Below are 24,481 nucleotides of genomic sequence, written 5' to 3'. Positions count from 1 at the left end.
AAGACTATTGTTGTTATTGCTGATGGTGTTTTAATCTTTGAACAAATTATGAAATGAATGCAACAAGTCAAGAATGTCTACTGCTCTGGCCTATGACAAAACACTTTATCCACACTTATTTTCAATCATCAGCTGCATCTCATGAGTTGACTTTACAAGGTAGCTGTCCATATCATTGATGATGCATTGGGTATCTGCACTCATATCATTGTATACAATCTTCCTTCACCAATGGTTCAATGAGGAACACCAGACGTTATAATTTCAGTAAGCATACCAGCACCATACTCAGGACACTTCGGTCATGGGAGGATGATGGGGGCGGGAAGTTGTACAATCAGGATCCCTGTTTACAAACTGTCTCCTCCTATGTGTCATCTCTAATCAACTTTTGCTCCTTTGCGACCATAAAACAGTGCTACCCCCCAACATTCACCAGACAGAGGTACCCTGATTGTAGAACTTTGCCCCGTCCCCAATCCTCCACCATATCTGAACGACCATGCATGCTGCAAAGCTTCCTTTCAGCTTCTGTTATCACATCCTAATCAAGGTGGTGAAGATCCTTACAAGTAATGAATGTTGTGTACAAGCATCAAAGTCATGATGTTTGGAATCATTGTTGCTGACCTATAATCTACTCGTTAGCATTGTAATGGGTTATGAGTACAATAATCCAAGAGTTACATAGCCACAATGTTACAAGAACCACAGAGCTGTTCTGGTGCTGATATGAACTTCTGTGCTTTCAATATTAACCTGATATTAAATACTCCTCTCGCATCTTGCCACACATTTTTGCATCAAAATTGTCTGAGGGAATCTCTAGCCATTATAAGTTACTTTGCAATACAGCAGGTAACTTAACGAGTAAGTCATAAGCTTCATAGCAATTATAAAGTTACAGGTGCAGGTTGAAAGATTGGTTAGGATGGGAGTCCTTGTTGCAAACAAGAGTGCTACCATTCTTTAATCGTCCCCTATTTCGTCACTTTATTCCAAGACTACTACCACTACTACCACTACTACAAATAAAATAATGAATGTCTATCAAAGCTATGTGCAATGTGCTATTCTCGCTGTATGGCATCAATCAATTTATTAGATGCGTCCCACGCATCTCTATAAGAGGCTTTGGTGTCCGTCCGTCCCCCCGTGTCCGTCCGTCCGTCCGCCCGTGATGCGTTTCTGAATTGTGATTCCCTCTTGTGATTCCCTCTTGTGTCCACAAGGTGGCAGTCGCTCAGTGGAGTGGCAGAGCTCAGTTTTGGCCTGGAGCTCATGCGTGCAAACCAAAACGTCTACCATAATGGTTAGCAAACCGGCTACGCAGCTGATTGATAGCATTATCTGACACAACTGCAGAAGCACAGAAGTCTGTATGCATATTCCATCCATGTGTGCCATGTGTGCTAGCCGAGTTCCTAAACATTCACACAAAGACGTCTTCAGATAACTGTCAAGCGCCACACTCAACAAACTCTTCATGGTCAATAACACCAAGCGGAGCACAAAAAATAGGAAGGCATGAGACATTTGCAGATAGCGTTTCCTATGTTCAGTGTTGTTAGACTACACAGCGTCACCACTCAAAAGAAACAACACCCTTTGAAGAAAACAACAGCCCGAACACTGGCAATCCCCTGGATTTTTTTTGACAATGCTGTGAGAAGTGCAGGCAAGAGAGCAACTCGCGCTTTGAGCGTGGGTGGAGGAGATTACTTCGATACTTCGATTAGATTTCACAGACACGCGAGCACAGGGAGAGTGAAGGCTGTGTTTCTGTTGATCATACGCACGCGCGTCTTTTGAAGGGTTTGTTCGCTTGACAGAGAGCTCGCTTTTCGGTTTATGCAGTAAATGTCTCATTGATTAGTCTTTGGAACTTACGGTGTGTCTGTAACGGTCCACGAAGACAATATCCACGTGAAAACGCAAACGCCTGCAAACCACTGTTTTGACAGAAAGACAGTTCACCTGTCGCCTACTCTGTCTACTTCCCAAAGCGGCATTTAAAAGTATTCCATGAAATCCAACATCAACGTCACTTCAAATAGGTGACCGCATCATGCACACACATGAAATAACACTTCAGTGAGGGGGGGACATCACTGCTCTCATATTAAAGTGAAAAGAGAATTTCACATTTAGTTTATTTAATGTAGGCCTATGCAAAATTGCAAATAGCCTATTCATTGAAATCTGTCCAGAAAGGGTTGTAATCCAAGTTTGCCTGTTTTTTATGTTTGTAATTATTATTTTTTTAAAATAAAAAATCGTCATTAAAAAAACAAAAAAACAAATAGAGATTTTATGTTTAAAAAAAATGTGATATGGGATGGGCCGATGGCCCCCCTAGCTAAATTCGCCTTAGGTCCCCAAATTGCTAAATGTAGTGTAAGGGATTATTTTGAAAAGACAGTAACATGTAATCAGCAATGCATTACAGTTTTTCAGTAACTTGCCCAACACTGTTGAAATCCTATGGTACTTTTTCAAATCCAGGCTTATACAGTAGGCCTACATGGTAGGCTTATTGATAAATTGCCTTGGGGGCGTTTGGGCAAAAAAGGTTCAGAACGGGCATAGACGGACGCATCTGTTGTCCGCCTGACGGACTTGTTTTCAAGTGTTTTGGTTTCCCTGGAATTTGCTTTGTCATTCACAGGGTAGCCATCTTGTTTTCATTGTTAAAGGGACAGTTTGGTCAATTTCAACATGTAGTTGTATTGCTCACGCTACCCTTGACTTGTCAGTACCTGGTGATGCCACATTTTTCGGCTCAGCCCTTTCCGATGAGAGATTCTAATGGGGGCAGCATTTGTTTACATTTTTAAAAAATGAAACATAGGCCAACTCCAAATATTTTCCCAAAAGTTACTGCTGTTTGCTAGTTGTCTGCTGATGTTTTATAACCTTTTGGATGTTTTTGGGAATCAATAAAAATGTTTTTTTGAAATGTAAACAAAGAGCTGCCCCCATTACAATGACCAGGATCTCGGAAACGGCTGAAGAAGAAGAAAAAAAAATCTCAGGCACTGACAAGTCCAGGGTAGTGTGAGCATTACAACTGCATGTTGAAATTGACCAAACTGTCCCTTTAAGGTGACATCAGAGCCATGGATTTGAGAGTTGTGACAAGTCGGTTGGTGACATGGGGCTCATAGCTTCAAGTAATTGAAGCCCATTGAGATTTTGAAGTATGTTATAAAAAGAATGATGCAAAACACCATCTCAATTTTTTGATATGTTGTTAAAAAGGTCATCCTCTTTCAGAAACACCAAACAGAAAGTTCCTAACTGGTGTCATACATTGGAAATATTCCTCCAAACATTGGTGCGAATACATTTTTTCCCATCTTTGGACCTCTGTATCTCAACAACCATTGGACCCTTTTGTTAGATATACTATGATGTGAAAGTCATGGTACATATCAGACCATTTACCAAGGATGGACCTTACATGTAGAACTTTGAGGTTTTACAGACATTTGGAAACCCTAGAACATATAATATCTACAAAAAGTAGATGCACAGTATTACAGCGTGATCTGACTTACAAAGCTGCAAATTGTAATATATGCTCTTCAGGTCTGGGACTCTTAGCCCTGACACAAATAGTTGTGGATAGATAATAGATAATTGAGTCTGAACAGGGTCACTCATGCAATCTTGGTAAAACAGGGGTAGGGAGTGTCCTTTACAGTTTTTTGTGGCAACAGTATCCACAGCTGAGTTCTGATATTGTGGATATAATCTATTGGATGTTTAAGCCATCACATACATTTTTTTCAGGCAAATCTGAGGAGGTAGAGTGGGAGATCTTTCCTAAATTTCCTGATGAATCCAGCTGGACTGACCCAGATGAGAAAAGAGAAGAGGAGAGGAGGACTTTATACCTCTCCAGAGGTGACTGCAATTAACCAATCAGGCTACGCCTGATCAAGCACAAGAGCTACCCGTGCACTGGCAGGCCTGGGCCTGAAGCACGTGTTTATTCAAGGATCCTAGTGAAGTTGTAGCAGAGAGAGTAGAGAGAGAGAGGTTCCATTGGCCCATTGTTTCCGGGTTCTATTATTGCAAGGGGGAGAGGGGGGAAATCCCCCTTTAGGCAGACCTAGGCAGACCTGAGGACTGTTCTATTCAATGCTAGAAGTATTATGACACGCGCCTTTAGGCAGACTGGAACCTGGTCATGTTAGGTGCCCATAGCAACCTATTACAATGGCACATCTCTATACTTAAAGACTCTCTGGTTGTAGCAATGCTGTTAATGTTGTTATGTAGAATGTTGTTATGTAGAATGTTTTCAGCGGAGAGTGAATGGCCCTCCGCCAGGCCCATCCGCACAAAAAATACTTATATAGTTTGCCGATAAATTACCTGTTCGGATGTAAACGTTTCCTTCATGTTAATACTTAGCATTGCTGAACTGCTTTAAGAGGTCTAATGAAAAGAGTTGGTTTTATTTACAGAATTCTGATGATCGTCGGGTTGATTTTGGTGCAGAAGATGAAGAGGTAGGTTGTTTACCAACGGAAAACTATCAGATGTGAACTTCCCTTAATAATAATAAAAATTAGCCCTTCATAGATTATACAATAGATTCATTGTCAACATTTTGAGATATTTCAAGTATGTGCAGTCCCCTCCTAAAGTTTTGGAACAGCAAACCAAATTTTCTTGAATTTGTTGTCTACTGACAACAATTGGGTTTAAGATGCAGTGATGTGTATGACAAAAAGGTTCAGAATGTTAGCTTTCATTTAGTGGTATTTAAATAATGGATATGTTGAATGATTTTGGACTCAGGACCATTTGTATTACACCACAGCATTTTTAACGTGAGCAAAAGTATCAGAACATGTGACTGGTATAGACTAAGGAAACATCAAGACTCCTTTTGAAAGGGTTGATGAATTGTCACCAAATCTTGTATGCTGATGCCAGTGATGTAGTCTCCTTTTTTGCAGTGGGTATACTGTATATTTAAGCATTTTCTGAAGTGGGTATACCTATAGACGGTTTCATGGAACGTTTGCTTGTTGCTTGGTGACATGATACGGCCCGAAGTAAACTTCCGGTCTGCTAATGTTTTGGTAGGCTGTAATCTGTCGGCACTGCCAATAGAATTATAAAAGGATTTAATATTGGTGAAAAAAAATACTTACAAAAAAATTGTTCTGCGGTAGGGTGCAACTTCACTTCTGGTACCAATCCGATGACAAACGTGACGCGGATAATTAATGTAGGCCTACATGATGCCCAGTCTGCACATCTTACCAAAGCAGACCTAGGGTTGCCGCATTTCGTGGATTAAAAAAACGGGACACATTGTTGTGCGAGCGTGAACCATTTATGACGTGTTTATTTCAATGGGCTAATATGAATTTGTGCATTATTTTAAAAAAACGGGGACCGTTATTTCACTTTCCTGGACAGACCATAACAAACCCAGCCTACAGTAGAAACCTTGGTGTGTGGCGACACTACGAGACTGTATTTCCATTTTTTAAGTTTTCGTGAAAATAGCCAACTTTGTAAGCGCTCATACTTTGCATAAGCATTCATACTTTGCAGTATTTTCTTTTTCGAGCGCGCACCAGGATGTTACTGTCGTGCATTTGTGCCTGTGTGAGGCTGCCTTTTGATTCAGGACCACCTGTATCAGTGGCAGCGACAGATAAACAGACAGGCAGCCTCTTTTCTACCAAATACCAGAGTAGGCTATTTTACCTAAAATCAGGTAACCATGTGGTCACGGACATTAGCTAGGGAGATAGGTGACCCGATACTTCAGTTTGTGATACAAGCGGCAGAATCGGTACAGATACTCCTTAGACATTACTATTTTCAAAAAGTACGCGGGCCACTTCAAATTCAAGATGGTTGCCCATTTTCCAATATGGCCGCCATACAGATATAAATTGGCAACGGAAACAATTTGTGATACAAACACCAAACTTGGCACAGATACTCCTTAGATGTACCTCTTTTGATAAACCATTTGGGTGACTTTTCCAAGATGGACACTGTTCAGATGTGTCATAGGAAAATAAAACAATTGTTCAAATAATGATACAAGCATTAAAATTGGTATAAATACTCCTTAGACTTAACTAAGTTGAAAGAGCATGCCTGTCACTTGAAATTCAAGATGGCCGGCCATTTTCCAAGATGGCTGCCAGAAAGTCCTGTGGGAACACTGCAGGAGATACTAGAGCAATTGTTCAAATAGTGATGTGAGCACCAAACAAATACAAATACAAATACTCTTCAGACACAACTCTGTTGTTAAGGTGTATGGACTGTAGGGGTAATCCCACATCTATTGGACGTGAGGAATATTCTTCCTCACGCAAGGGCACCAAAATATGTAGGTTCTACTACATTTATGGGTACGGGGACTATTCTTCCTCACACACGGGCACCAAAATATGTAGGGTCAACTACAATTAATGGGTACGACGTTAAATGTAAGGGAAGTACAGTAATGTAATTATAATTACATTAATACGTATACAATTCTTATACAGTTCCAAATATGTAATGTGCTATTACTATATGTGAGGAATAAGAGTATAAGAAATGATGCATGAAGAGTGTGTTAAACTCTTCACGCTGGGTATCAATAATGTGTAGGTGTGTACTTATGGAATCGTCAATTGTCTAATTAATGATTGCATAGAACACGGTTCATGACCGTCTCATAAAATCATGACCATTATTGACAAATAATCTGAAGGTTTTGTGTGAATTCTTTTCTGGTTGACTTCGTAGAAATTGTTCAAATAAGACAAACACAGTTCACCACAATGTACATTTATTGTAAAAGCATCATCCGGTCATAACACTGATACAGCCAATGTGACTTGCAGGGCATAAGAACTTAGGTAAAATATACAATATATACACGGGGTATGAGAGGATGCGCTATGTGTGTGTGTGTGTGTGTGTGTGTGTGTGTGTGTGTGTGTGTACGCTATGCGAGAGAGAGAAAGAGAGAGAGGATAGGAGGAGGCGCGCGCTCGATGGGCCGCGCACCTCTGTCACCGCTTGTGCGGAGCAGTGGGAGGAGAGTGAGAGTGAGAGATCATAGTTCTATGAACTATGGCTCAAATGATTCTGCGCAGCGCGGCGCGCAGGACCGAAATATGAGACATGAGGAGGGGCGTTAAGCTTTCGGCTGATGAAGCGGGAACTTATCTTCAAGATAGAATTCAAGCTAATCAGAGAATACTGTCCTTTGTCTAAAGGCTTTACAGTATGTGTGGGGGGAGGGAAAAGGGGGCACTTGGCGCCCTTTTCCGACAATAGCTTACGTCCTCGACTCTGTGACTCTATGGGTTGAAACACTGGTACGTGTATCTCTGTGAGTGGATTATTTACATGTGGGTGCAAGTATGGCCTATGGCAATATTGCAACTATGTAAACTAAGAATAGCGTGTGGCTATTTGTGGTGATGAAAGGGGAGAAAGAGAGAAAGAGGAGAGAGAACAAAATAACCCAATATAAATTATCACACTCTACAAGTGTGGATATTTTAACATACGTAACTCTTCAAAGCTACAGTATGTAAACAGTCCTAACTGCATATATATGCCCAATTCAGTGCTTACTGCGTTATCCTTGGTAGGAGGGGAAAGAAATCCTTTGATCTCTCGGGCGAGGTGGGTGTGCGCGTCTTGGTGCGCACGAGTTCCTTTTGTTCTCCAAGCGATACCACGCGGTTCTGGCGCGAGGCTGTAATATGTCCAAAAAAGGTCTTGCTTCGTTGAACGGGGAAAGGAAGGGTATTTCGTTGTGTAATCCGATTGTCTTTGCGGTGCCGTCCTGCGAAGGTCCAGTGAGAAAGGCGGGTGCACGCAGGTCCGTTCCACGCGTAGTCACTATACCTGCTGTCCACTCTCTTGGGGGGACAGACAATCAGGCTCAGCCGAGTCTCCGTAGACTCTAGGCGAGGTCCTTGATTTCGGTACCAGTAAAAAGATTAACAATTGTCCGTACAAAAGTTATCCTATAGCGCGTGAGTTCCTCGTGGGTCCTGACTCACTGCTCTCCTAGTAGGGTCCGCAAAAGTCAAATGCAATACAAACGAAAACCGGTTGAAGGAAGAAATATATCGACTGTAGTGTTAACCTGGCCAAGATAACTTACAGTTTCAATAATTTCTAAAATAGACGTCTCTCCAAGGAGACGTGTCCCGGCACGTGTCACATCTCGATGGAGGAAGTCGGGGTCGGGGTGACTCTTTTGTTTCATACCTTGACCAGGGGTTTTATACATACGGGGCGGGGCTGAGCCCCGTGTAATTCGAACCAGGTACAGTAGGAAACAAAATGGTGTCTGTATTTTACAAAATGGTGGGCATTCGTAAAATGAGGGGAAATGAATTAAACTTTAGGGGTAATAACGCCTACAGACCATTTGAAATTCAAGATGGCCACCCATTCACCTACTGCAGAAGTTCCATAACTGAAAAACGTTTAAATTGTGATAGAAGCACCAAACTCGGCACAAATACTCCTTAGACATTATCCTTTTTGAAAAAAATAGCCTACTTTAAACATGAAGGCCATGTATAATCCAAGATGGCTACCATTGCTTCTTATTAATGGAGACATTTTCATAATCTCTGATTTGAGGACATTTGAGAGATTACCATAATCCCTTTGATGAATTTAGATTATCTTGTTGTCTTAAAGTATAGTCACACTGGCAGCTATATAGCCATCTGCAGGTCAGAAGATCAGATCATAGCTTTCATGGTATTATGAATGCCATCCATATTTTGTTAGCTGGGTGGAAGGGCTGTCCAGAAAATTGTTGGAAAATGAGCAGCCATCTTGTATTTCAATTGACCGACATCTTTTTGTCATGTCATGGAGTATTTGTACCAAGTGGGATGCTTGTATCACTAATTATCAAATGTTTCAGTCACCTTACACATATGGTGGCCACCTAGGAAAATGGGCGGCCATCTTGGATTTCTAGTGGCCTGCATGCCTTTCAACAGATTTCAATTCAATTCAATTTATTTGTTTAGGGGGATAGATAGGATATCTCGTTTTCGAGGGGATCCCCTCGTGTGTTTAAGGAGTATCTATGACGATTTAGGTGTTTGTATGACCATTTGAACAGATGTTTCAGTTGCTAATTCATATCTGTATGGCGGCCATCTTGGAAAAATGGGCAGCCATCTTGAATTTCAAGGGGCCCGTGTACTTTTTGAAAATAGTAATGTCTAAGGAGTATCTGTACCGATTTTGGCGCTTGTATCACAAACTGAAGTATCGGGTCTTAAAAAGGCTCTAAGCCTCCTAGCTACATTCAATATTTGCTTAAAACACCCTGTACACGAGTGACGAGTCACAACCAGCTAATGACAACATGTGAGCTCAAGCCAGCAACTTGACTCAAAGCATACACAGCATAACAAAAATCAAAACCCTGTTCAACCATGCAGACGTCCCTGACTACTGTATTAAACTTGCCTTACCTTAAAACTTTTCTTGACCCCGGCACATCTCGTAATTGTGTCGATATAATCCACATTTTGATGTAGCAGCCAAGCCAGTGCTAATCAGTCAGTCATATCATGTGTTAGCATTGCTATTAACCTAGACATCAAAGACGTCTGCTGAATTGTCCAAAATAAATACAATCCGGCCGTTTATCCTTTTCTTCCAAGAAGTTTGGTAGTAACAGCTGCTTTTCAGAACTTGAAGGAATTGTTGCGACTACATTTAAACTAAATTAACCTGTAACAGTGAGTGTAGGCAGATGCAAGCCCAGCTAAGTCCCTTATTCCTCCTACAACAAACACAAATTGTAGTTCTACATAATTATGTGCTGCTGTGTTTTTTAGGCACAACATCACCGACCCATGTTGCCAAAGTGCATCACTGCTTTCCTTTACATTGAGGCCATGTTAGGCTAAATTAATATGATTAATATGATCGTGAAGTTTTTACATCTACCCAAAAATGGGCGCGTAGTGCCCTCTATGGGTGATTGCTGTCATAAAAATGGAAAACAACATTTATTTTTCATTTTCTGTGCCACTCTCAAATGAAATACCGCGCTTGTGTAGCTGTGTTGATCCGATGCAGTGTATTGTTTGCGGAAGTGTACCGGAAATTAAGTTAGGGCCATAGAATGTTCATGTCTTGTTTTTGTTTTGACTGTAAACGTTCCATTAAACCGTCTATACCAGGGGTTTTCAATAGGTGAGGTGCGCCTCCCTGGGGGGGCGCCAAAGAGCGCTTGGGGAGGCGCGGGAAGCCTAATGAAATGCACCCTTTTTACTACCACTACAACAGAAGGTAGCAAAAAAGGGTCAGAAAGTAGGAACATGACCTTGTAGGCCTATGTGTTATAATTCAATTCATCTTTACTTTCTTAAATAATATTTTAAGTTCGGATGGCAATTGGCGTTATTTGGAAGTAAATTGAGACCGACGACATGGCGTGCCCTGGAGAACTGAATGTGCTTTACCCGATTTTTATTCTTGAAGAACAGCCAGCCAGCGAGTAGCAGAGCAGATTAGTAACATAATCGTTCAGTTTGGTATAAAAGCATGAAATTTGGCAGAGGTACTCTCTACGGGTCACTTTTTAGGAAAAAAAAGCCCTGACCAAGCGAAAATTCAATGTGGTGGCCATTATTCAAGATGGCCGTCACTGCTATGAAATAGTTAGTCTAAAAACCATTTACTTCGGTACAAAAACATGAAATTTGGCTGGAATACTCTCTAAGGGTCACTTTTTGGAAAAAACAATTCTGGCCACACTATAAGTCAATATGGCAGCAAATTTTCAAGATGGCCGCCTCTGCGACTAATGGTTGGTGTAAAAGCTTTTTACTTTGGTATAAAGACATGAAATGTGGCTGAAATACTCTCTACGGGTCACTTTTTAGGAAAAAAGCACTGGCCAAGTGAAAATTCGATGTGGTGGCAGTTTTTCAAGATGGCCGCCATTGCTACTAAATAGTTAGTGTAAAAACCATTTACTTTTACATACAAACCTGAAATTTGGCTGAAATGCTGTCTGAGGGGCACTGCTTTGAAGAAGACCCTGGCCACCCAAAATTTCAATATGGCAGTCATTTTTCAAGATGGAGGCCATTGCTACTAAATGGTTCATGTAAAAGTCGTTTTGTTTGGTATAAAACCATGAAAGTTGCCATAAATGCTCTCTGAGGGACACTGTTTTGTTAAAAGGCACAGTGGCCATACAGAAATTCAATATGGCAGCAATTTGTCAAGATTGGCACCAATGTCCTTGACCATACACCACTGGCCTTGTTGGATTAGGAAAGACTGGACCAGATGAACATTGTCGACTGCCAGGTGGTGTACTGTTGCTACAAACTGTAGATGTCCCAACGTCAGGGCTGGATTAACCCACAGACTAGTTATGGCTGCAGTCTAGGGGCCCCCACTTGCCAGGGGTATCCAGATGGCTAAAGGGGGTTTGGGAGTGTGGAGGACAGAATTGTGACAAGAGGCAGTATTGAGATTTGTCTCCATATATGTTATTCTTAATTTCTAGCTTGGAATTATGACACGGCCGTGCAGTTTTGCCATGAAATTTCCTGTCAAACTGTAGCCTAGGGGCCCCAGTCCATCTTAATCCGGCCCTGCCCATCGTGCTTTGCAACATGACTGACCACAGTGTCCTTGCAAAGATATCAGCAACCCAATGTGTCACCCCATTTGATCCCAGCCAACATGCTCCTTGTGCCCCTGAGTCATCCTCGGGGCTACTCAGATTCAAACTTGAGGATTCACCTATCCCTGAGCATTGGAAGAGACGTGTTACCAAGAGAGTCAACAGTGTCCCACAGGTATTTGCCACAGATGAGCTCACCTATGGTCACACCCCTGTAATAAAAAAAACACATTTGACTGCAAGACGAATCCTCATCCCCAATCCACTGAATGTTTTTTGGTCTCATGTGGGTACTGCTACTGAGAACTTTGTAAAGTTTTCAGTGATGACAAAGATATTTTGTGTGTCATAGCTGTCTGGTTCCAGAGACAAACAGGTAGTCCATGCAGATAAGCTCCAGTGGGTATATGGTGGTAATTCTCTCCATTGGTGCAGCTCTCTGAAGAACAAATTTCCATCTGAAACAGCACTCCCACCTCAAGCACTTCTCTTCGATATCATGGGCCATGCCAGGCCATAAAAAAACAGACACGGACAAGGTATAGGGCACATTCTGCACCTACGTAGATGCCCAACCTCATCATGCACACCCTCTAGTGCTCTCTTCCAGAACTGTTTGGGTAGCGCCAGCTGATACACATGCCTTCCATGATCGACCCTCTTGTGGTACAGCACACCATCTCTCTGCTCCAGCTTATGTCACTGTCATAAAAGGAGCTTGACCTCAGGAGGCTCTGAATGGACTGCTGTGTGACTGGACTTAGTCACTCTCCCTACAAGGCCAACCACGTGACGGAAGTGTGGGTCATCTACTAGAGCTTGCACCAATCTGACAATATCATCCATGACAGAACATCTTGACCAAAAGAATCGGGGACTGATGATGCATCAATGGCAAGTAACTCAGCTACTGTATGACTGTGCCTGAGCAAAGGTCATTCATGGAGACAACACAGTGACATCGGCATTCAGCAAAGAGCACTTCACAAGAGATGGACGGTCCAGACACATTGATGAGGATAGATTTGATATGTTTGCCCAAAAGCAACCAAAGGTCAGCCAGAAGCAGAGAGTCCTGCTGACTGAGGACGGGAAAAGCTTAGTAATCAATGGGAGGTCTTCTGGACTGCAAATCTAACAATTGCAGAAAGTTGTGAATAACTACCAAGTGTGGAGCAATTAGAATTAGCAATGGCAGTCATCTTGAAAAATGGATACCATATTGTAAGGGCCTTCTTCCAAAACAGTGGCCCACAGAGAGTATTTCCGCCAAAACAAATGTTTTTATACCAAAGTAAGCAACTTTTACACCAACTATTGAGTAGCAATGGAGGCCATCTTGAAGAATGGCCGCCATATTGAATTTTGGGAGGCCAATGCCTTTCTTCCAAAATAGTGGCCCTCAAACAGTATTTCAGCCAAATTTCATGTTTTTATACCAAAGTAAAGGGTTTTTACACTAACCATTTAGTAGCAATGGCGGCCATCTTGAAAAACGGCCGCCATAATGAAATTTCGCATGGCTAGTGCTTCTTTTCTAAAAAGTGAGCCTTAGAGAGTATTTCATTGAAATTTCATATTTGTATACCAAAGTAAGTGGCTTTTACACTAGCCATTACTAGCAGAGGCGGCCATCTTGAAAAATCGCTGCCATATGTATTTTTGGCGTGGCCAGTGCTTTTTTACTAGAAATGTGACCCTTAGAGAGTACTTCAGCCAAATTTCATATTTTTAAACCAAAGTTAATGGGTTTTACACTAACCATTCAGTAGCAGTGGCGGCCATCTTGAAAAATGGCCACCATATTGAATTTTTGCGTGGCCACCGTTTTTTTTTTCCAAAAAGTGACCCTTAGAGAGTATCTTTGCCAAATGTCATGCTTTTATACCAAAGTGAACGATTCTCTTGAAAAAGGCCTTTAATCTGCTCTACTAGAGAGAGAGAGAGGGAGACGAAAAGATTAAGCAGCAAAGCGCAGGTAGGAGATATGATGAAAAAAAAGGTGACGTATGTGACGGCTCGTGCCATCACTCCCTCCCAAGCGCTGCTTAAAAGTTGGATGACAGATAAAAGGCTCACGCTTTCTTGCAGTCCAAAACCAATGTATGCCTCGGAGGCATGACGCCTCGGCGAATTAAACGAAGATAAGTTTTGAAATAATCTCGCCCAAATTGTAGCCTAGTAGTAGGACAGCAGCGCGCGACAAATTCCACATCAACGTTTGCAAATGAAATTTGAAAAAAAAAAAAAGTTTGATGTGACACGTGATATGACAGTTGCGCCGAGGATGTGAGAGGGAGGATAAATTGATAGCCTCATCTCAGTTAGCCTACTCCTAACTTCACGGTTCTGTGCGTCCAAGAATCCACTCAAGCAAAGCTACAAGTGCAGGGTGACATGCGGCTATATCGCTTTTCTTATGTAGGCTACAACCCGAATCGAACAGCTTTGCGCATCAAAGGCGAGTCGTCATTGTTTTCAACCATTTGTCAACTGTTCTTGGCAACGAAGCAATGAATTGGATAGGCCTTCTGTTCATGATGTTACTGCAACAGTAGTCTCCATTAAGATGGAAATAAGAAGAAATTAAAACGATTTAAAATGAAAAGAAATAGGCCTACAATTTAATAATAATGAAAAAACATGTAGGCCCTATTAGGCTATCAATTGTTATTGAAACATTCATTTTGCATCCCTGAACAAGACTGGTTTAAATAAGGACAAGACATAGTAGCCTACATGTGGGCCTAGCATCATGGGACAATTGCACATTAGTAGTACCATGCATGTGGAGCATCAGACAAACAGAACATGTAGCCTGACCCCACAGTAACCCTAACTCACAGTCACAGATTCAGGTATAGGCAAGATGACATCACATACACTCTGAAACGCCTATTTGAGGGTAATAATTGATAGGCTACTCTTGGTGTCCAATGTGGGTGGGTTGTGGGTTTTTTCCGGGGGGAGGGGGGGCTTGGTTGTCTTTATCAACTCCAAGGGGAGAATCACTGTCAGTGAAAATGAAAACCCCTGTTCTATACTGTATATATATTTTCTAAATAATGGATCAATCAATTTTAAGTGAAGTGGTTATACTGCATATACCTGCGTTCTACGTAGACTACACCACTAGCTGAAGCTCTAGCATATGTACATGCATTGCCTATATTTTGGAGGCCAATGATTTCAAGGTGGCCGACTTTCAAGATAACCGACTCAAATGTTTTTTTTTTAAAAGTCTCATAGTAATATGCAAATGATATATTATTATAGAAAGGCTTAGCACTGGAAATGCAGCTTGGTATACATAATATTCCAAATCAGCACCCTATAAATACCTATACATCGGTGATTTACCAAATTTTCTTCAAATTTGCCACGAAACGGCCTCTTTTATGAAAATTGTACTAGTACACAACTGGGCAAAAATTGCCAAAATACCTTCAGAAAAATGGATTTAATGGTAAATTTGAGTAAAAGTCAGTTAACATGATATTCCCCATAAGATTCCAAATATTGTGTTTTTTCAGATAGATTTTGAGTTTTAACCCCTTAGTGCAGAGATGTTATAAGTTATAACCTTAGAGAGTGAACGGGCCCGCCGACAGGCCCATCTGTACAAAAAGGCTATTATGTGAAAACCAGCAAATGGCCAGTAACTGCTAGAATGTGAATTCCTTCTGATTATTACTCCTACCTGCTTTAAGATATCTAATGAAAAGGGTTGTTTTTATTTACAGCTTTCTGAACGTGCTCTGTGTTCGGTTGTTCTTGATGCAGTAGAGGAAGAGGTAGGTGTTTTACCAACGTAAAACTACCAGAGGTGAACTTTGATGTCAGTTTGTAAATATCAGTCCTGGGTATGTCTATCCTTTCATGGTATCTTAAAATGAGGACTCCAGGCTCTTCTATTCAGGCGCGGAGTGGCCATCGGGAGATCGGGGACTTGTCCCGGTGGGCCGCGGCCGTGAACTGTAATGTCGCGGCCGTCTATGTTCTCAACCGGCCCTGAAGATTCAAAACTGAACTTTTAAAGCACTAATCTATCACTTACTACATCCTTCTTTAATAATGCTGACTCGCCACTATACAGCTCCAGGCCTTTTTATTAGAATACCATGGAAAAGTTGATTTATTTCCATAATTCCATCAATAATGTTAAACTGTCATGGATTGTAGATTCATGGCCCAGTTTTTTAACTATTCCAATCATTATTTTTTTTCTTTTTATATACGTTGGCCTTCCAGCTCAAAAAACCCATGAATTGGGGAATTCGCATTATTAGAATATTGTTATAAAATCTACATTTTCTTCATCAAAACTCGGGTCACATTAAATCAGTTGAAATTTGGTACTTTCTACATAACATGCAATGGTCAATACTTGGTTAGGACATTCGTCTTCATGATGGCTATGATGCGCTTAACATTGAAGTCAATGGCAAAAACAGTGCATGGGAGTTATGGAAGCCCAGATATCCTTGATGCTTTGCTGTCAGCTGTTCTTGTTTGTTGACCTGGTGCCCCACACTTCACTCTTCAATATACCCTGTAGATTTCCATGCCACGTTTTGGTGTTAACTCACCAGTTAAATTCTAACTCAACAGAAATAAAACCCCATTCATTTTCAATGGGGGTTAATTTCTGGTGATTATAGTTAAAAAACTGGGCCATGAATCTACAATCCATGACAGTTTAACATTATTGATGGAATTATGGAAATAAATCAACTTTTTCATGCTATTCTAATAAAAAGGCCTGGAGCTGTATATACCATGTACCAGATTGCAATACCTCAGTGACGGTGTCAAACAGTAATTTGGCCACACCCCTTCTCTACTGATAATTTTCATACACCGTAGATCACGGAAGTTTACTAGATTTTAATATTACAGTTTCGTTTTCAGTATTTCAAGAACCTGTGATATTTAGATTGGTTACCAAAGGATGGAAATATTGATAAGTTATGATTTATTTTCCGATTTCCACATGACTGTTACAGTTTACAGTCTGCCAGTCCAGATTGACTTGTTCTGTGGTTAATTACTTGGGTTACGGACAGACTCCACCAAGTGGTAGGGAGGTGAACTGCAGCTAAGGAGGAACACCACAGAATTGTTTTGATGGCATTGATTTGTTAGAACTACCGGTATATCTCCTTATAGTCGTACATATATTTATATGTGGCACATTTAGGATGTAGCCTATGTAATGTCTGAAGAAATGGAACAAAATAATCACCACACAAGATTCTGATGTGAGCAGTGCTGGGTGTGTAAACTGTGGATCAAAGTGGAGTAATTGCAAGAAACTAAGACATTTGCTGCGACGAAGACAGCGTTTTACGATAGGCCTACACCGGTTGGCTATTAATTTTGTTGACTTATGGTTGTGCTTTGAAGTAGCCTAGGTTTGGCTTATTTGCTGCATGGTGGGTTTTGCACAGTGTAGCCTTTTTGTAAGATATAGCCTACTCTTCTAAAAATCCCCACACTCAAAACTTTGTGTAAGTGCTCATCCTGTCTTCCTTAAATGATATTTCAATAGGCCTACAAACTGTCAAAATGACAGTGGAGTGCACATTTTCATGGAACAGTAGGCCTAGTGTGATGTAGCCTAACCTGCAACTAGTTCTATGGTGAATGCTTTGGACAGTGATGGTGGCTGTGTATTTCATCAAGGTGTAGGCTACAATTCTCCATTTCAGGTTGATATTTTGACAATACTAATGTCCACATGTAGTACAACTGCAGATTTCGAGATTTCGTGGTTTTTGTCTTTTTGTTTAGGGAACCATGTTGTTTGCGTTGGTGTGTTTTTTGGGGGGCCGGGGTAAAAAGGGCCGCCAAGGGGAAAATTTCCCGGTGGGAAAAGTCTTCCCACTCCGCCCCTGCTTCTATTAGATGATGTACCTCATAAGCCCGATTCGGACTGGACTTTTATTACCGATGGACCCCCTGTAATTCAGAATAATGACAGAGAATGTCTGAGTTCTTAGTCCTGTGCGAATGTGCCATGTCCGCGATTAGTGAGGTAATAATTCCGCCGCGAATTACCTACTGTATTTCGGCGAAACTCAGACGTCCTGGGGTAATTTTACATAGGCGCGCCGTCTGCACTCCCTTGTAATGTCTGTGAATTGAGTAAATACAGTAACAGACGTTTATTTATCCCGTCCGAATGCGCCCCGAAAAATCACGGAGGTCCGGGGGTAATTGCGAATTACCAGGGGTCCATAGGTAATATTTATCCCGTGCGAATCGGGCTTTAACCTGGCTTACTCCTGAACCAGCTTCTTTGTATAGGCCCCTGTCCTACTACTGTACCAGAGATTCTTTGTAATAGGTTGCTAGCCTATGGGCACCTAACATGACCAGGTTCCGGTCTGCCTAAAGGGGCGTGTCATAATACTCCTAGCATTGAATAGAACAGTCCTTAGGTCTGCTTAGGTCTGCCTAAAGGGGATTTCCCCCCTCTCCCATGCAATTATAGAACCTGGAAACAATGGGCCAATGGAACCTCTCTCTCTCTACTCTCTCTGAACTGTACTGTTTTTCTTGTTGTGTTCTTCAAGGACACTGAGTGCAGTTACATGCAAGGAGTATTCCATCTATTCCATATATTAAAACACATGTAAACAGACACTGAGTGCAGTTACTACATGCAAGGAATATTCCAGTTTTAAAACACATGTAATCAGAATATGTCCTTCATGCAACCGCAGTCCCTGTTAATAGTTTTGATACACTACACCTAATGTGCTGCAGACTGTCCTTAAATGTCATAAACACCTGCTTTCTTGTGTTGCAGGACTCAGAAATAGAGGGATCGTGTGAGAGCTTTGCTGCTTTCCTAGCCAAACACCCGGGGATTCAGGCAGCCCCTCCTGACAATGCGGCGGACAATTTTAGAAGTGGCCGCAGTATTGCTACCTATTCGGATTCCACTTCATCTGCTTCCAGTGCATCGTCATCTGGTGGGCCCATTGACCTCTCATTGGGTGATCCACCTGCTATCAGTGCTAATGCTGTAGACTTTGTGTCAAGGCATCGTATAACTGTTGGTGGTGGTGGTGGTGGTTTATTTGGTCGTGCCACTTTTGGCAGTGGTGGTGGTGGTCGTGCCACTGTTGATGGTGGTGGTTTATTTGGTCGTGCCACTGTTGGTGGTGGTGGTTTATTTGGTCCACCTACTATTAGCGCTAATGATGAAGACGCGCCTCGTGCTAGTCTTGGTGGTGGTGGTGGTGGTAGGTCTGTCGGCTGGCCTCGTTCAGATTTTGGAACTGAAAAGAGGTCCCTGTCCCAGGCTAGGGCTAGAAGGTTTAAGGGACCCCCAGATTCTGATGAATCAATTGAGGAATCAAAGTCCACAGCTGCATCTGCCCCTTCCCGCCCCTCTCTCTTCTCAGGGCGCACTACCTTGTTCGCTAGTGTTCAGGCCCCTGCCCCTCCCCCTCCCCCTGTCGGCCTCGGCCCCTCCCTTTTGCCCACCACCCGCGGAGCCCCCTTGGCCCAACCTCCTCAGCCTCCTGGCTTCCACTTTAAAGCCTCCGGCTTTAGCTTTGGGTCTGCCACAACACCTTACAATGAGAAGGAGCAGCTTTCTGCCACAACACCTTACAATAAGCAGCAGCTTGTTCCTGTACCTGCCCCTGCCCCTGCCCCTGCCCCTGCCTTCCCCCTTCTCCTCGGCTCTCCTTTGTCCCAGTTAGGCTCAAGGGTCAACGCCGCACCAAGGTCAAGTCCTACAGTTATCGAGAAGGAGGGTGATTTAGCTGCTTTCTCTTTACCCATGTCCGTTCCCACAGAAGCTGATTTCTCTTCAATGTTTGACGCTTCTGTTCTCTCTGAAGAAGAATTCCTCCATTCATATGCGCCTCCTCCTCCTCCTCCTCATGCTCATGCTGCTCAGTCTCATCCACCTCCTCCTCCTCCCCCTGGTGCTCGAGATGATCCTTCACACCCTGCTCCTCCTCCTCCTCCCCCAGGAGCTCGAGATGATCCTTCACACCCTGCTCCTCCTCCACCTCCTCCTCCTACTGCTGCTGCTCCTCTTCATTCCCAACTTGCTTGTCCTCCTCCTCCTCCTCCTCCTCCTCACGCTCCACTTCCTGCTCCTGCCCCTCCTCCTCCTCCTTCTCTTCCACGGAGTCCCTCCACCTCCTCCTGCTTCTCCTCCAGGCCAGTAAGAGGTGAGTCACTCGTTGCTGATCTTGACATCCTGCCCCATTGAGGTAGAAAATAACACTAGAGAGGACACAGCAATTTGCGACAGCACTGGACAATGGCAGCTGGAGCTTCCCAACTTCCGTAGGTAGTGTAGGTACCTTTAGGCAATGCAAGTCAATGGACAACACGCCCACCCCTGTCAATTTTTTGACTAAAACTGTGTGAATATGAAGTAGTAACACATTAATCAAAGACCAGATTTGAAATGTCAGGCTAAATATCTACTTAAATCATATGAGTCGATAAAATACATTTAAAAATCAAATAACATCTTTTATGAACATAGTTAGCAACACACTTCAACTATTGTCCTTGTATAGTGTGTTGATGGACATTTTCACATGATTAAGCCATTTTTGACAGAGGTGAGCCTCGTTCTCCGTTAATTTCCATTTCTCTGATCTACCTACAGATAATGGCCGCTACAGATTGCCGTAAAAAGGGGGGCGGGGTCCTCTCTAGCGTTATTTTCTACCTCTATGTCCTGCCCACTACTGTACTATTTACACTCCTGTTTCCCATTTCAATTTCTCTCATGATTTGTGTGTGTGTGTGTGTGTGTGTGTGTGTGTCTGTGTGTGTGTGTCTGTGTGTGTGTGTCTGTGTGTGTGTGTGTGTGTGTGTGTGTGTGTGTGTGTGTGTGTGTGTGTGTGTGTGTGTGTGTGTGTGTGTGTGTGCGTGTCTGTGTGTGTGTGTGTTTGTGTGTGTGTGTGTGTGTGTGTGTGTATGTGTGTGTGTGTGTGTGTGTGCGCATGCGGCCTGTGTGTGCGTCCTGTGTCCCGCTGTCCTACTGTAGGCATGCCTGTGGGCAAAAAATCCGCTCCACAACAGCGCAAAGAACTTGCCCATTTGATGGAAATGGAAAGTGTATCTTTTGAGCCACAACAGACGCCGATGCAGTTGAAGGTACAGTAGGAGTCACTTTATTCATCCCAGGGGGGAATTGAAGGCACAGAGTGTGTTACAATATGCGACCTTGCCTCCTCCACTTGTGCTTGTCTCCTCGTACCAGGAAGTAATTTGTCATGATGACATCACTGACCACAGCATTATATTTCAATATCTTGCAAAAGCTCAATTGTAAAGCCTTCTTCTCATTTGCAATTGGGATGGTGAATGAAAAACAGTCCCTCAAAAGTTGTTGTGGCGAGGCTGACAGCTGGGAAACTTTATCGTTTTCTCCACGGAGGAGGAAGTGGGGCGAGGAGACGAGCACAAGTGGAGGAGGCAAGGTCGCATATTGTTACGCACTCACAGTATGCAGGAATGTGGTCAGAGTAGGCAGTGCAAATGTGCTAGTCTGCAACTACAGTATACTAGTCTGACAAACACACAGTGAGCTTTGCAGCTAAAGAGGTTTATTTTTCATTATCATTTTATTTTTTGACAGCTAAAGATGTTAAATTGTCACAGTCATAATTGATACTTCGAAATTGGTGTTGAACAAAAGTATAACATGTGAAATAGATAACATTTGGGCAGTGTAAAATTTTAAAGTAAACTACTAAAAATACAATCATTATAATAATAACAATAATAATATGTTATATTAAGTAAGGGTGACAAGTTTCTTATATACAGTACACATAATGCACATTGCGAGACAGAAAAACATCAAAGGCCAACTTCCGATAAAACACAGTTTTACTCACTCCTTTTGAAAATCGGATGGTCACCCCAAGTTAAACTCACTTGTAAGGCTCTCATAACGGTGCGTCACCTCGCCTGGCTGTGTTTCCCTGTGTTTCTCAATTGACATAAATAATGCAGAGAAACAAGCGAATCACGAAAGCCTTTCTGTGTTGCGTCACGTCGAAAGAAGGCATTGCCCACAAAGGTTTATGCCGACCCATTTTTCTAAAAACATGTTGAGTAATTTTTTTCTGCTTGTTTTCAAAACAAGCAACGGCTTGTGGGTAGCTTAGCTTAGCTATCAGCTGGTTGCTACTCTCAGATACACACACAGCACAAAGCCTCATACATACAGCATGCCCACTCTAGTTGCTCCGTGCCTGCAGCTCGCCTCTGTTTCCCATTACCATCTCTCTGAGAACAGGAGGACTTAGCCAATCAAAGACTCATTTCCACAAGAGCAGGAGGCAGGGCCGGTTTTTAGCATAGGCCGGCTAGGCGGTCGCCTAGAGCGCCATGTGAAGAAAGAGCGCCGAAATGGCGCTCTCCTGTGCGTAATTTTGCGATATGAAGTTTTTTTATGAAGTCGCAATCAACAAAGAGTGGCGAAAGCGCTCCTCACGGCAAAGCGCCCCTCAGCCAATAGTAATATCTCTTCCAACTGTCTCTGGGAAGTCTGTGAACCAATAAACAGACAGTTCTGAGAAAGGGGGCGGGACGAGTGACAGCGTGCGGTCTATTTTGAATTTGGAGACTCACTCGAGAGACAGAGGGGGCAAGCGCAAACAGTAGTGCTGCTCTGCTGGATGGAGATTATTATGTTCTCATTAAACCACTCATTGCATGATGCAGGAGTTTCAGAGGGTGTTTTGGAACTATGTGATTTAATCAGCAACCGTTTGTGATTATGGAAAGCCTAATAGTTATGAGGTTACTATTTGGAATTAGAGAGAAAAAGAGCTTTGTTTTTGATCAGAGAAATCGCTAGTTAGCATGCTAACATTAGCCAAGTATGCCAAGCAATGAAATCCAGTAAAGTAGCTGTTAGTAGCCTACTCACTACTCACTAACACCCACCTGATATCATAATACTTGCTTAGGTTGACAAGCAATGTAAAGTAAGACTGGTGCAATGTTTAAAACAATTTTAGCTGCCATATCTCCTTCCATCCACATGAATTACCTGCTTGTTGTAAGCTTAAAAAAACATTAATTTCCAGACCAGAATGACATAGCCTACATTAATCATGTAACAGAACCATGCACAGCAGACAAGTGAGGCTTTTACTATATTTTGTATATTATGAAATTCAATAGCGTGACAGCTCTTCTCCCTTTCTCTCACCCTGTCCCTCCAAACACACATAGATAGCCCCCTTCTCATTCTCCTACTCACAAATGCACCACTATTTCCAGTCCAGAAATGAAATTGGTTTGGAAGACAGCACAAATGTGTAGCTTATTAAAATTGTTATGCTGCCATGCTTTGTGATGCTGTAGGTAGTGTAGATCAATGCAGACCTCCTTGGTAGGCTTATTGTCTACACATGCATTTTACAGGCAAATGTACTGTATCACTTTCCTGGCATTTCAATTTCACGTTACAATTCAAACACATTGATAACCTCCCTCTCATCTGGGGTTGGGGGCCCCACCACCATCACATCCAACACACCACACAGTGAAGCTACTTTCATGCGACTCAATCTGATGTGTTGGTCGTCTGTCAAAAAGAACCACAAATCCATTTGATGAAAAACGGTTATTGTTCTTGATGCTATTTAGTTAAGCTTACTAAGGATATAAGTCTTGTGTTCTGTGAGGTATAAGAGAGAAATTTTTTTTTTTCTTTCAAAGGTGGGGGGGGGGGCGCCAGAAATCAAACTCGCCTAGGGCACCAAATAAGCCAGAACCGGCCCTGGCAGGAGGAGTGAGCCAATCAGAGACGCATTTCCACTAGAAAACCGGAACACCCTCTCGTTTCTCAGCAAGCCACCTTGCTAGCTTGCAAACATGGCTTGAGACAAAGCAACCAGAACGTTTTTTAAAACAGGACCAACGCGTAACACATTCAATAACAATGGGGAACGCAGCAATATTAATGAAATGACGTTGAGAGGCCATCTTTAAGCAGACGATGCAAAGTTCAAAGGGACAGGTCAAAGTCAAAGCAAGTGGCCCTGCCGTGGCCAACTGGTAGGGCACTCATCTGCAATGCAGCTTACCATAGGCGTAGCCAAGGGCGGGCCTGGGCCCGCCCACTTGACATCCAGGCCCTCCCCGTTCACACTTGACAGTCAACTTTTGCCTCATTGAACTATAATTAATGGCATAGCACTGAGCGATAATTAATCATTTTGTCAGAAGTCTGGTTCATCTTCGGTGATTTGTATGATTTAAATTTCAAAGTATCATTTTTGAGCACGGTTTTATAATATCTACCTACATGCTTTCGGGTTGGGCCCGTCCGATTTTTTCTGGGCCCACCTGTTTTATTATTTCTGCCTACGCCCCTGCAGCCGACCTGGGTTTGATTCCCGGCCCAGGTAATTTGCTGACACTTCCCCATCTCTCTCCCTATTGGCTTCCTGTCCACCTCTCATACTATCCTGTCATTAATAAAGTCGTAAAAGACCAAAAAAAAACTTTTTTTTTTTTAAAAGTTAAAACAAGTTGCACAGCTCTGCCTGCATACGTAAAAGGGTTAACTAACTAACCTATAGTAGTGCCTATTTCAAGAGGTTGATTCAGGTGGAAGCAGGTTAATAGGGATATATTCATAAATCAGCTAGTGAAAGAGCCTGGGGTCCTCATTTTCTTAACTAATGATGCCTTAAGGCAATTTATTAGCAGATTTACATCTTTCTGAAAGTGTTTTATGTTGTCACTGAACTGAAGACGCCTCACAGCATCTGCTGTATGGAAAAGCTTGGTGAA

General features: G+C 42.5%; 1 protein-coding gene across 1 annotated transcript in view; it reads left to right on the top strand.

The window, feature by feature from the left end:
- Window positions 1–24,481, top strand: part of LOC134460614 (protein mono-ADP-ribosyltransferase PARP4-like) — a 55,539-nt gene that overhangs the window by 13,491 nt on the left and 17,567 nt on the right. The window contains exons 5-8 of the mRNA XM_063212983.1: window positions 4,476–4,520; window positions 15,421–15,471; window positions 18,492–19,875; window positions 20,709–20,818. Of these exons, the coding sequence (XP_063069053.1) occupies window positions 4,476–4,520; window positions 15,421–15,471; window positions 18,492–19,875; window positions 20,709–20,818 (1,590 nt within the window). The remainder of the gene's footprint in view (window positions 1–4,475; window positions 4,521–15,420; window positions 15,472–18,491; window positions 19,876–20,708; window positions 20,819–24,481) is intronic.

Source organism: Engraulis encrasicolus, chromosome 13 (assembly GCF_034702125.1).
Source record: "Engraulis encrasicolus isolate BLACKSEA-1 chromosome 13, IST_EnEncr_1.0, whole genome shotgun sequence".
Classification (NCBI taxonomy): Eukaryota; Metazoa; Chordata; class Actinopteri; order Clupeiformes; family Engraulidae; genus Engraulis; species Engraulis encrasicolus.
Note: the sequence above shows the minus strand (reverse complement) of the source record. Positions and strands in the feature narration are given on the sequence as shown.